Source organism: Cetorhinus maximus, chromosome 14, assembly GCF_964194155.1.
Source record: "Cetorhinus maximus chromosome 14, sCetMax3.hap1.1, whole genome shotgun sequence".
Lineage (NCBI taxonomy): Eukaryota > Metazoa > Chordata > Chondrichthyes > Lamniformes > Cetorhinidae > Cetorhinus > Cetorhinus maximus.
The window spans coordinates 73,671,576-73,685,989 of record NC_135892.1 but is presented as its reverse complement, the minus strand read 5'-3'; the positions used below and the strand labels follow the sequence as shown (position 1 = coordinate 73,685,989).

Below are 14,414 nucleotides of genomic sequence, written 5' to 3'. Positions count from 1 at the left end.
CACCATAACTGACAGTATAACTAGCCTTACCTGATGTAGCACATGGTAGTACTGGAAAAAGAGGTTGTATCTTTCCAAACCAGTAGTTAAAACATCATTGATTTTTCCTTTCTCACTGCTGTAAATTAGTTAGATTCAAGTCTGTTGTTCAAAGGTAAATGTTTTTGGGGCAGAATTTTCCTCTGCTATCAGCGGAGGGAATCGTGGCAGGTGGTGGCACAAAATTTGGCATGATGGCAAAAGTCAGTTTCCTGCCAGCGGGAAATTAGTTTGGAATTTTGTTCACCTTTAACCCACCAAAGTCGGGAGAATCGAGTTTCCTGCTGATCTGTGCCGGGAACATTTGCATTCATTTGCATCTCATGAACGCTCATTAAAAGACCAACTCACTGGAATCACATTCCCCCTCCAAATTAAATGCCCCACCAGCGGATAATTAGAATGTTTCCCAACTGTATATAGATGGCATGCATTCAAGGCACCATGCTTACAGTCAGGACATAAGTGCAAGGAATGGGTATCCATTGTTGTATAGGCCACTGGAGGACAACCAACACAAGGCTTATATGACTTGAGTGTTTTAACTCTAATGAACACCCTCGTTCTGAATGCGCATTCATATATGAGGGGAATGATCAGCCACTTGTCGTCCACAAGGATGATATCGTCCTGCAAGGGATGGCCTTGGTGTGCAATGTGCGGACTAAGGGAAAGTCGAGGGCTGGAAAATGCATAGCTGCCTTGTATATGGAGGAGGACAAATCAACAGGAACTAACATTGATTGCTCAATTGTATCAGTTCACAGAAACAAAGAGGAGTTGCGAATGCAGGCTGCAGGTTTTGATGTAAATGAGGAGAAAAGGCTGACGTTGTTTGCCACAGTTCATGAAAGACCATTGTACTGAAGAACAAGAGCCAACGAGGTCCTAGGAAGACCCAGATGCTGATGAGGAGGGATCAAATCCACAAAGATGTTTGGCACAACCAAGGGTCTATAGAAGACGCAGCTCATACATAGAGATGAGTGAAAGACAGTATCGCAGAGGCTTTCGCCTGTCTAGGGATGTGCTGGTTCATATTCGCCACATTCTCCATGAGAAACTCGCACTACAGGGGCTTGTAGGGCATCCACACCCAGTTGCTTTGAAAGTTGCTGCTGCGCTGAACTTATTTTGCCAGCAGATTCTTCCAGGGCTCCACTGGGAGCTCTGTAGAAACTCAAAATTAGTGACACAAAAGCAAAAGGGAAGTGACCGATGCCCTTTTCAATAAGGCTTGCCATTACGTGCAGTTCAGCATGGATGAAGCCAGCAAGGCTGTGGGATTTGCTGCTGTCTCAGGCTTTCCACAAGTGCAAGGTGCCATCGACTGCACAAATGTGGCCTTGGGGGGTCGCTGACAGCAGCCTGTGAGATTCATTAATAGAAAGAAATTTCAGTCCCTAAATGTCCAGCTAATCTGTGATTACAGAATGCATATCATGCATGTTTGTGCTAGATACCTAGGGAGCTCTAACGATTCTTACATCTTAAGTCACTCGCAGTTTCTACAGGTCTTTGAGTGACCTTGGCACATAGAGGGTCGGCTCCACGATGATAAGGTGTACCCCTAAAGATATAGCTAATGATGCCCGTTCATCATCCACAGAGTGTATCTGAGGAGAGATACGATGCTGCACATTCAGCCACTAATAGAGGAGACCATTGGACTTGTAAAGATGCGCTTCAGATGTTTGGACCGATCATACGGGGATCTCCAAAACTCACCACAGAGGGTGTCCTGCGTCATCATTGTTTGCTGCGCCCTGCATAACCTAGTGCTGCAAAGGGGGGATGTTTTGCCACTGGTAGACTTGGAGGAGCTGAACATCGCCTTGGACGAGGATGATGATGAAAGGGATAGATTTGTAGAGGGCGAGAATTTGGACCAACCATATGATGATGCCATGCCAGTGGGACAACATGGAAGGCATGCCCATGACAACTTCATAGCTACAAGATTCCAGGAGAATAAGGTGAAGTGAAGTTGATACAGTGTAGCTCTCTTCACGCTCCCATGCAGGGGAGACAATAAGACATTTATTGTCATCTTCAACATCTCACGAAAGGTCATCAATCTCAAAATGATAGTGGAGGAAGCATAAGTCACCTTCAACCTTAACGATGGGGGTTATCCTTGGAAGGCACAGTAGCCTAGGGAGCATGTGGCCGCTGTGTAATAGGATAAACACTCCACTAGCGCACATCTTTAACAGTCCTTTCAGCCATGGTGTGAAAATGTCAGTGGCCATGGCAGCCATCAAGAGGCAGAAACGCTATTACACACATAGATGCACACATGCCAGTGTGACACCAGCTTAGCAAGGCGGCTCTAAGAGGAAAAACATCCATCAATGGTTATTGCTTGACCGTCTGAAGACTGAGCTACATCCAGGCAGCACAATCTCTCCAAACACTTGCTGTCATGCATGATGAATGCAGGGGCCGCATCTTGATATTAAGCCCCCAGGTTCCATTGGACATCAGGACGCAATGATCTGTCACACAACAGCATGGACACAAAGCTGCGAGTTACTCACAGAGAATGGTTCAGCAGGACATTGTGTGATTGTTGACAAACACTCATTACCCTGCATTCGTCAAAAGCCTCCCAAGTTTACGTCCTGCATTGCCTTGGCATCTGGGAGAGAAGTAGCCCAGTCAGTTTTGACAAAGCATTCAATGATAACTTAGTCCCCTTATAGATACTGATGAGCACTCATGAGCTTTCATGCTATTTCGGTCCTCCACATGGTCCATCTCACAAAGTTCAATATTTCCTATGAGGCCGAAGACACTGATTGCACAATCATGTCATGAATTCCATATTGATTGGCTTTCTAAGACCTAACAGAAGGATTCCATGAAGCAACGCTCGGCAGCTGTTCAGGAGCAAAGTAACATCCTCACAGGTAATTGGATGGCATTATCAGGATGAGCACACACCTCTGACATCACACATACTCATTCCTGTCTAGCAGACAGTTCAAATGTCACCAAGTGGAACCAACTTCCATCCGCAGCGTCATGCACAGGGAGAGTGGGAACTAATAAAGGAGTAATGTTCAGCCTTAAAAGCGGATACGAAGTAACACTGCAGGGGGGCATGAAAGGCTGTGGTGCTCAATGATGAATAATGCTTTAACCAAAAACTCACTGTCATAAAATAAAGGCCATTGTAACCTCAACGATGAATAATGCTTTAACCAAAACCTCACTGTCATAAAATAAAGGCCATTGTAAAGTGCACTTGCGTGAAGACTCTAACATGGGTTGCGATAAATACTTATAACATTCACAAGGAACAGATTTCAGTGCAGCAGCATCAAGGTAATCACTAACCTTCCAAGAATGATTCTCATGAGGTCACATAATGTGATCCTCAAATGCAAAGCTTACATATGCATTGTCGAACCATCATTTTTATATAGCAAGTGTCTTTATTCATGTCGCTGATGTGGAACTAAAGATGAGATAAAGTGAAAGTTCACAGAACTGAGGGAGATTAGATGGGAGATTATTGTTGGTGGGCATTTGGTACCCTTGAATGAACCCGGGACATTGCATCACATCCATGAGCCATTCAATACCCAAGACTTTGGGGTGAAATGCAAAATATATTTACAAAGGTGGAAAGTATATACAGTGATTGAATACCCATGCCACCATTGTGTATTCACAACTTCTTAATTATCCTTACCGTACCACTATGTCTAGGTGCAGCTTTTTTTTAAATTCATTCATGGGATGTGGGCATTGCTGACTAGGCCAGCATTTATTGCCCATCCCTAAGTGAGCTTGTTCAAAGGGCATTTAAGAGTCAACCACATTGCTGTGGGTCTGGAGTCACACATAGGCTAGACCAGGTAAGGACAGCAGATTTCCTTCCCTAAAGGACATTAGTGAACCAGATGGGTTTTTACAACAATCGACAATGGTTTCATGGTCATTAGACTTTTAATTCCAGATTTTAATTGAATTCAAATTCCACCATCTGCCATGGCAGGTTTTGAACCCCGGTCCCCAGAGCTTTACCCTAGGTCTCTGAATTATTAGTCCAGTGACAATACCACTAAGTCATCGCCTCCCCACAGGGGGAGGTTGCTGACTGCTATGCCCTGTTGTCTTTGTTGAGCAATCTCTGGCGGCCCAAGCATTTGGAGGGCCCCAGGCTGCTAAGGATCTCCTGCTCAGGGCAGGTGCACCCTCCTTGGCCTGACCTGCTGGAGTTGATGGGATCACAGACAGAGGGGATTTGGGGTGGCAGGACACCTTTGGAGACTCCTGGGTTGATGCTCCCGGGGTGTGTGGCTGGTGCTCCTCCTCTCTTTGGGACCCCGAAGGCCCCTCCCTGACTTCTTGAGGAGAAGGGGCACCTGGAGGGAGGTCGAGGTGCCCCGTCCCCCTCTTGTCTAGCCACTGCTGGAACACACCCATGCTTAGAGCGATGGAGTGCAGCTCCAAGCACAAGTCCAGCAGAAACTGAGTGTACTGTTGGACCTAGGTCTGCAAGGCGGCTGTCACCCTTCCAATGGAGACTTCGATGTGCTCGTGTGTCGGAGCCATGACATCAAACAGAGAACATGAACAGGCTCCTCCATCCTTTGTTCCAGTCTAGTAACAGCCTCTGACAGCCCTGCCTGATGGTCCCCTGCCTGTCTCTGCAACTCCAACATTTGTCCCAGGGCCGATCGCAAAGACTTATCATCGAGTTCTACAGGGGCCTGGTCTCCAGCAGTATTTCGAGTGTCAGAGACCTCGGCTGTCACTGCCACCGCCTGCTGTGGACACGTGCCTGTGAGGTGATCACCAGATTGAACCCAAACCTATTCTACAACTAGGATCCACCGAGGTGCATGTATCAGCGCTGGTGGAGAGTGCTGGTGAACATAGTGATGGATCTTCATCAGATGGGTCACCGGCATCCTCATTTGAGGTGTTCTGGTGGCTGGGGCTGAGGCACTTGCTGGAGCTCTTCCTCCGCTTTTCCTTGCTAGTGGCTGGAATAAAAAAAATAGATAATTAGCGATTGACTAGGCATGCTCCTGCACTATAGGTCACTCACCATCATTGACCACATGTTGTCTGGATTATACTGGATGGAGCCTCACAGGCTGGTTCAGGGAGGCTGATCTCGCCTTTTGCATGGGAACGATCTCTGTCCTCACCAGCCAGGTATCTGGCCTGCTCCTCATGGGATGTGTGTACCATCAGCTATGGGATACCCCCTCCAGTCTTGGCCCCCTCACGCCGATTATGGGCAATTATTGCCTTGTCCTGCTTAAAGATTGATTGAATTTACTTTGGGCACTATGGATGAAAGATCAGTTCAGAAGCATACACACCTGCCAAGTGTGCTGAGCCCTCCCGAGTAAGGGATGAAGATGTCGTTTGTGCAGGATCTAACATGAGATAGAGATCTTAACGTGGCTGACAGACATGCAGAGCTGATGTCCCATCTGCTGGTCATGTGTGACATCCCTGTGGACTCTAACCCTTAGACTGCCTGGTGGCCTTATGAGAGTGAGAGTTTGGAATGAGTAGAAGGTTCATTTACCCTGGCAGAACACATCAAATCATTCATCCTTTTCCTGTACTGCAGGGCAAACTTTTTTTGTTGCCCACGGGCGCTGACCTTTCTGGCGACCTCCTCCCAGGCTGGCATGGTCAGGTGTGTGGACCTCCTGTTCCCGTCCACTGGAAAGAGGGGAGAATCCTCAGGGAGGCCTCGCAGAACCACAGTGCAGAGGCCATTGCTTTACTCGTCACATCAACACCTGGCCTGCAATGAGTGAATATTTGTGTGGGTGTCATTTAATTATGGTGCCAGGACCTTCGACCCCATGAGGTAACAGCGGGGCTGACAAATCACTGCCTGCTCCACCATAAGATTTGACAAGCTCCTCGCTGATGCATAATAAGTTTAAAAGCATGGTTAGCATGTTCTAATTCTCCCATGTAATGAATTGAAATACTTCCTCTTAAATTATTAGATCAATTCCATAATAACCATAATAGAGTGAATGGAATAGATAGCCTGTGGGGGAAAAAAATAATTTGAAGAGCTGTGGAGCCTGTTGTTATTTTTTGCTTTCTTGTGGGCTGAACAATGCAGATCCTAGAATAACATTATTCAGCCTCCCAGGATGTACTGCCTCAGGAGTGTTGATCCATACTGTGCAGAGGAGCCGAAAGTTAAGGAAAAGGGAAAATTGCTTGTTAGACTTGTTAGAAGCCTATAAGATTAAATGGGCAGAGCTGTGACAGTGCAGATATGAAATTAGCTATTGGACAGAAAACTGAGAGTCGTGGTGAATGGTTGTTTTTTTTTCAGACTGGTGTGAGGTAGACAGTGGTGATCCTAAGCGGTCTGAATTAGGACCGCTGCTATTTTTGATATACGTTAATATCCTGGACTTGACTATACAGGGCATGTTTGCAAAGTTTGCAGCTAACACAAGCCTTGGAAATGTAGCAAACAATGAGGAGGTTGGTAACAGACTTCAAGAGGACATAGACAAACTCATGAATTGGGCAGACGCTTGGCTGATGAAATTTAACAGAGAAATATGAAATGATACATTTTGGTTGGAAAAAAGAGGAGAGGCAATATAAACTAAATTCTACAATTTTAAAAGGGTAGAAGAATACAGAGACCTTGGGGTGTATGTGCACAAATCTTTGAAGATGACAGGACAAGTAGAGAAGGCTTTATTAATAAAGTATAGAGTACAGAAACAAGGAAGTTACACTAAACCTTTTTTAAACACTGGTTAAGCACAACTGGAGCATTGTGTTCAATTCTGGGCACCATACTTTAAGAAGTATGTAAAAGCATTGGAGAGGGTGCAGATGAGATTTACTAGAATGGCACAAAGGATGAGAGACCAGAGAATCTTGTGTTGTTCTCCTTAGAGCAGAGAAAATTAAGAGAAGATTTAACAGAGCTATTCAAAATCATGAATGGATATGATAGAGTATATAAGGAGAAATTGTTTTCAGTTATAGAAGGGTTGGTAGCCAGGGGACATATATTTAAGGTGATTGCCTTTAAGGTGTTTGCCAAAAGAGCCAGAGGTGACATGAGGAAACATTTTTCTTGACACAGCAAGTTGTTGTGATCTGGAATGCACTGCCTGAAAAGGTCGTGAAACAGATTCAGTAGTAATTTAAAAAATGGATAAATAGTCGAAGAGGAAAATAAATTCCAGGACTATGGGGAAACAACGGGGAAGGGAGATGAGTTGGATAGGTCTACTAAAAAACTTACACAGACATTTTGGGCCAAATGGCCTCCTTCAGTGCTGTATCATTCTATGATTCTGTGGTTTGCACAGACTTCATAATATGAATTCTCTGACAAAATGTCCCCAATCACGAGCTTCTTTCCTTATCCTATGAGGGTAGGCAGCTCGCATTAAGTAACCCATGGGTACTCAATGTTGCCCACCACCCTCCATATACATATGTCTGTTTTGCTCCATCATTGTTGAAGTTGAAATATATAAAATGATTATTATTGAGATTATGGCCTTTGACAAGGAATGGCAGACTTATATATATACCATAGAAAGGGAAAAGCACTCTTCTTGCCTCAGAAGACCCAGGAAGACTGTCCTGAAATTTAAAGGGACAGATTTTCAATTTGTCCTACAGACTTTGTCAAGTACAGAGGTATGACTCTTAATATTTGGAGTTTGTTAATGGTCATAAATGATTTCCTATAATGCTACCTTTTCATGATACAGCATTGTATTGTGTTTATTCATGTTAAATAATTAAACAATGACTTGCTATATGTTCATAATATTACACACAAGTACACTTTCTGTCATTCTTAAAAATAATGGGCTGCATTTAATGCTGCCCCACTGGCAGGTTTAAAGGCGAAGGGCTTGTTAAATCCAGCAAGCAGCCTGCCATCACCTTCCTGCCCATCCCTGCCCCCATGACAATAATTCCAGTGGCACAAATGGCTCAGTCAGCCTGCCTGCCAGTGGGCCAATTGAAGCCCTAAGTGGGCTGCTGGTGGGCAGGGCCCCTCTGATGGGCCCCTTCAAGGCAACTCTCTCCAGGTTGCCACCCCACTACCCTTGCCAGGGCCTGCTTGGTACCCAGAGAGATCCCCAACCATATTTAAATGATCCAGCGCTGCACACCCAAAGTGCCGACCTCTGATTAGCCAGCAGCTCTCTGAGACGGGACTTCCTGTTCCTGAGGAGCAGAAATCCTACCTCCAAACTATTAACAGCCAATTAATCTGGGGGGTGGTGGTGGTTGTGGGGTGGAAGGAGGTTACGGTGGCAGGGAATACAGCATCTCATATAATTCAGCCCAATATTTCCAAACTATTATCATAAATATATGTTAACCTTCAAAATTACAAGAGAGCTGCCTTTAGTGAACTGGAATTTCAACTAGTTAAATAAAAATGAGATCCTGAAAATCTAATATTTTTCATTGATATAAATGGATTTATTGATTACTTCTTTTAAAAATTGTGAGTCTCTTAAAACTGCAGCATCCCTTTCTCTTGACCTGCATGTTAGGTGAAACATAAGTTTCAAGGCAGAAGTGTTGTGATATTTTAATTGATATTTAAATTAAATATTGTAATTATCGATGCCCAGATCCTATGGGTTGACATTAAATATAAAATCAGGTACAAGTAAATTGTTGAAAAAAATATCAAGCAGCCTTCAGTGAAATTTCCATTTGATTTGTATTTTTCAAATCTAAGATGAGTGAAGGGATAAAAGAATGCTGTTGATTTAATATAAATATCATTTGAAGTATGTATATAAAATATGTGTGTGTGAAACATTTCACATCTCTCCATCCAGTTTACAAGTACAGTATACCAGCATTTGTTTAAAAACATGGAAAACACATTCACACAAGTGATAGTTCTTGATGCCTGTGATTTTGAAACATTTCTTGTATTAAAACATATATGTTTTACTCTCACCTTGTCTGATGGTACTCCTTGGAAAGATAAATGGTTCATTTATGTTGATGGAACAATGCTGCCTTTCAGACTGTCATTGATTTTAAATTAAAAAGTAACTGCTGTGTTCTACATGAAGAGTGACAACAATAACAAACTAGTCCTTACTTAGTGTTATTTGTTGCAAGTATAGCATGTCTTTCTATGAGAAAATAAAAGATGCCTGAGTACCTTAATCTCCGTGATCAATAGTGTAGATATCTCAATGCAGCATAACAGATAATCAATTCTTTGCAAAATTACTGAAGCAAAGCTCTCTGCTAAGCCTGTACCTTGGGTGCTCATGGGGTCTTCAGGTTCAATTGGAGGTCTATCTAAAAGATTCATTTCAATTTTTGCCCGTTTGTGCCTTAATGAATGCGATGCTGACAGTGAAGTATTAGTGGCCAATTGAAATCTCAGCAACTGTATTGTAATCCCTATAGATAATTAATCTCCAACATTTGCCTGTCAAAGCAGTGCTGCTTGATTTTATGTGGAGCTGGAAAGATTGCCAGTTTTGAAAATTAAAAAGCATTCCTTTTATATTATTCATTCTGGTAACAATTTATGATGCAGTTTGGCTGCTGAGTAGTTGTCCAAAAGCATAATTATGTTTTGATATAAACAAGATTGGTAGCTTTATTATGCAGCTACATCTTCATTGTGGGTGTTTTGATTCAGCGTTAAATCATACAGGCTTTGTGTTTGTATGGAGACAGGCAGTGGTGTTTTGTCCTAGTTAATAACTTTCTTTGATAATTACTTGCAGACAAACAAGCGTTCATTTTGGATCACTGTGTACAGGAGATATCAAACGTAGAAGAAAAGCAGCACCTCCCTCTGGACCATCGGCAGCAGGTACTGTACATAGGCAGAATAAAATCACCATATTGAAACTTGCTAGAGATGAACAAATAATACAATCATTTTGGAGGACTATTTCATACTAACCTTAAGAAATGTATTTGTGCTACCTTCTAATCAAGAGTTTGCCATACTGTGGAAGAAGACAATCAATCTTGAAACTGATTTTACTTGCACCATAATTTGTGAGAATATTTGTCATCATATATTCAGCATTATTCCTTTTGATGTTTTCCATCTGCCCTTTTTTTCTATCTATAGCAAAGAAAGCAGGCCAGAGACTTACCCAAATTTTAAAAACAATGAAGAGGTGTGTCTTGTTGGAATAAAGTATGCTAAATAATTGTTTTGTCCTTATACATACACATTTCCTTTGACTGCTGGGTTTTTGAAAGTACAGGAGCTGATTGTTGAACACTGGCCATCTGGGCTTAGGCACAGTACAAAGTCCTTCATGAACTGAAAGAAATGCTATCACATCAATATGCAGCTGGTCACTTACTGCAAACACTGTATGAAGGTTAGTGTCCAATTATCATGCAGCAATGGCAATGCTTTCATTTTGTGCCAGACAACAGTACCAGTTTTATTTGAAAGGAAAGGCAAACTGGAAGATTGACTCTTTGGAGATCAGAGGTTACTCTCCTCAGACACTTCTAGCATCCAAAGACAGACTTGAATGCAGAGGTACCTGGACTCTCACAACCATCAGAATCAATTTTTAGCATTTCATTGGCAACTTAAAGTAGCACTTCAGTTGTCTTGATGGATCAGAAGGCACCTTACTATACAACATCCCACCACCATTCTCCAAGATCATTGTGTGCTGCATGTTTTACAACTTTGGTATACAAAGAGGCTTGACCATATGGGAGGATAAAACTAACCCAGAATCAATGTCATAGAAAGACACTCACTGACCAAGAAGATATAGCTGCAAAAATACTGTAAGAAGAAGGTATGCCAAGTGTCTGTTTAGCTGATTGCTTGAGCTGCTTGTTTAAGTAGCTGCTTTCTTTACGTATCCTATAACGTGGCTCCAAGATCTTCTGAAACACTGACCTCTGCACTTTCTTATCTACTATCAGTGCTTGTTTTTCACTGTGCTACTTACCTTATTCTATATAATGCGAAATATTAGTTTTGCTAATTTATTACCTTACCCTGTGTCATATGTGAGCAATATGCATGGGGTGACTGGATGATAGTGTAAAACACATAATATGGATTCAGGCAGATTCAATATATTGAAGTCACTGAAAATGAAAATTGGGAGAGATGCATAAAACCAGCTGAATCAATAACACCCGTTCTGCACTATTACCCAAAGTCAAAATTGCCCCCCGTAAATTGTGCTATGGTCCTTAATCTTAGTGATGGTGTATAATTTGTGGCATCTAATCCCTAACCTGGGGCTTCTAAGTGATTGTTCCAGCAGTTTGCAGGCTTTTCATGGGGACCAATTGAGATTCTGGTGGTCCTGTGCCTCCTTCTTGTAGGTTCTTGAGAGAGAAGCATAGAGGCATCGACATTTGCAGCATGCAGGGAGTTTGCTGGTACTTTGCTAGAGTAAACCAAATTCTCCTATTGCCCTGTTCTTCCAAAAGCCTTCTCCCTTCCCCTGCTTCGAATATTTAAACAATTAAAAGATACAGTAGTCTCTGTCTCAAACACTCTCCCTAGTACAAAATTCCATACTCCACCAACCTCTTGGGTAACAAAATTTCTCCTCACCTGTTTCTCTCAGTGATCACCCTATCTCCTTAGTTAATTTTAAATTGATGACCCCTTGTCACTGACTTTCCAGCCAGAGCATTTATTCTGTCCTTATTGACCCTATCAAAATAGTTCATAATTTTGAATGCTTCTATTAGATTTCCCCATTACTTTCTCTGCTCCAATGAACTTTTCTCAAAAGTAAATCTCTCATCACAAATATCATGTTGAGCCATTCTGTACGCTCTCCATGGTCCTGCAACTAACTCGATCATATCCAAGTGTTGTGGTTGGTTAACTTTACCCGTACTCTAGCATCCTAATTGATAATTGTGGAAGAATTACAGATGGGCTGAATGTGGTATGCTTGTACCACTGGACACTCTCAGCAGATCAACTGTACTGAATAAAATAACCCCGAAATAGAAACAGAAAATGCTGGAAAAACTCAGCAGGTCTGAAAGCATCTGTGGAGAGAGAAACAGAGTTAACATTTCAAGTCTGTATGACCCTTCTTCAAGTTTGAAGAAGGATCATAAGGACTCAAAACGTTAACTCCGTCTCTCTCTCTACAGATGCTGTCAGACCTGCTGAGTTTTTCCAGCATTTTCTGTTTTTATTTCAAATTTCTAGCATCCACAGTATTTTTATTTTACAATAACCCCAAATACTGAGGTCAGAAAAGAGAGCTTCTTATAAATGGAGCTCATGCTGTCTATAAACTGAGGAACTTTGATTGGAGTTAAGATCTGCATATAGGAAGCTCAGCTGACCCTTGAGTTGCCATTTTCTCTAAGGTAGATTGGACTGTAGATTATTATTTATCGATGACTGTACAGATGTACAGCTAATGGACTCTTCCATGCTTCTACCCTTGCAGCATATTTTGTGTGGAGTGAAATAAATTGGTAAGAGCTGCAGGTGCCAGTCCATGTCCATAGCTGCCTCATGTATAGGCAGTGGATGGGGCATAACGGAAGCAGACTTTGTGCCACTCTCTGGAGAGATTGCAACATCTGTGCAGACTCCTTGTAGCCCATTAGTGCTGGACAGGCTCAAAGGCGCTGTTAGTGTCATTACAGACTTACTACTGCCAACAAGGTCTTCAAAGCCCGGTGCAACTATGGTGGTTAGGCTGACCACCACATCCCCCATCTCCCCCTCTTCCCAAGGCTTCTGTTAAATGAGCAGTAACTGCCAGCCCAGCTTATCCCTAGGAGCTATTCCTATTGCTTGGTACCATAGAAATTTCCTAGTCTGTCACAGTCATGGGAAATTGCCTGCAATGTGTTGCAGGTGAGGGTAGTGGTCTCTTCCCACTCAAACACAGAAACCATCACCAACCTGCGCATTATATCAATGTTCCCTAATTGTAGCTGTTTTGAAGATTGGGTGTTTGAGGCCTGGGTTCTGAACCTCCTCAACTGAGGTTCGTTCTCATTCTTACTAGAGCTCAGATGCCTCATTCAGAGGCAGCTATCCTGAGTCAACCAATTTCCCCTGACTGGATGTCTATTCTGGCACTTGCACAGATAAAATGCCATAATGGTATTGCTGATGAAATGACAGCAGTTGTGTATCTTGGTATGCCCAAATGATGCATGTTATGATAATGAGAGTAGTGGGTGCATTGTTCCTTTAAATGAAGTGTGCTAGAAAGCTTTATGGCAGGCCATGAGTTTACAAAGTGATAGTTAATCTGGGGTTTGAGTGATTTGAAATGTTACATTTTGCAGTAATGAGTTTCCATGAGAGCCAAATGCTGGTAGAGAAGGAAAATAACAGGTAAGGAAATGAGTGAAGGAAATATGAGTGGTAGCAGGTGTGTTTGACACAAGTACCTAGACTTGCTCACCTACCCTTGTAAGATTATTGAACCTCTGTATTGTATGGCAGTGGTGGAGGATAGGTTGCAATGTCTGCCTCTGCACTTGCTTCCATGGATGCACCTGAAAGTCTGGTGGCTTTTCCAGTTACTGCACTTTCAGACAACATGGGGATGGAATCATTTTTGAACAGTAAAATCAAGTGGGATGTAGAATGGGCTGCTGATTCACTAACTCCTGTTTAGAGCTACCATTCCATTTTACCCTATATGGCTACTATTGCTTGTTTCCATGTCCATTTAAGTTGCCACATTTTTCTAACACTACAACTTTGAATTTCTCTCACTCCCAACTGTGGTAAACGTATCAGAAGTAGTATTACCTTTCCAAACCCACAATCCTTACCAAATGACAGCCACAGGAGGAAATCCAGCCATTCTCATACAGGTTCTATTTTATAAGCAACAACAATATTGAAAAATAAACCCTGAAATGCTTTCTTATGCAATTTAAGCCATTTAACTGCTACTCAGTTGCCTAACCAGTGCCAAAGCATTATTGGCCAGCCAGATGTGCAGGCAGAAACTTGTACAATTTGCACATGCTTCTTAAAACAACAAATCACTGGAGATAACTCTGAAAGAAATAACAATAATTTGCATTTATATAGCACCTTTAATGTACTAGAAAGTCATTAAGGTGCTTCACAGGAGAGTTATCAAATAAAATTCAGCATTGGGCCACATAAGGAAGTATTAGGACAGGTGACCAAAAACCTGGTCTAAAAGGCTTTAAGGAGACTTAAAGGACGAGAGAAAGGTAGAGAGTAAGAGATGTTTAGGGAGGGAATTCCAGAGCTTAGGGCTTACAGAATTGAAGCCATGGCTGCTAATGGAGAGGCAAAGGAAATCAGGTTTTAGTAGTGCATCATCACCCCTGACAAGCACAGCAAGAGAAATTTCCAGACTTGTGTTTCATTT

General features: G+C 42.5%; 1 protein-coding gene across 4 annotated transcripts in view; it reads left to right on the top strand.

The window, feature by feature from the left end:
* The window catches only part of gpatch2 (G patch domain containing 2), a 287,662-nt gene that overhangs the window by 247,533 nt on the left and 25,715 nt on the right, over positions 1-14,414 (top strand). For all 4 annotated transcript variants that reach the window (XM_078557086.1, XM_078557080.1, XM_078557079.1 and 1 more), the window contains one exon: positions 9,798-9,886. In XM_078557086.1, coding sequence (XP_078413212.1) covers positions 9,798-9,848 — 51 coding nt within the window. In that variant the 3' untranslated portion in view covers positions 9,849-9,886. The remainder of the gene's footprint in view (positions 1-9,797; positions 9,887-14,414) is intronic.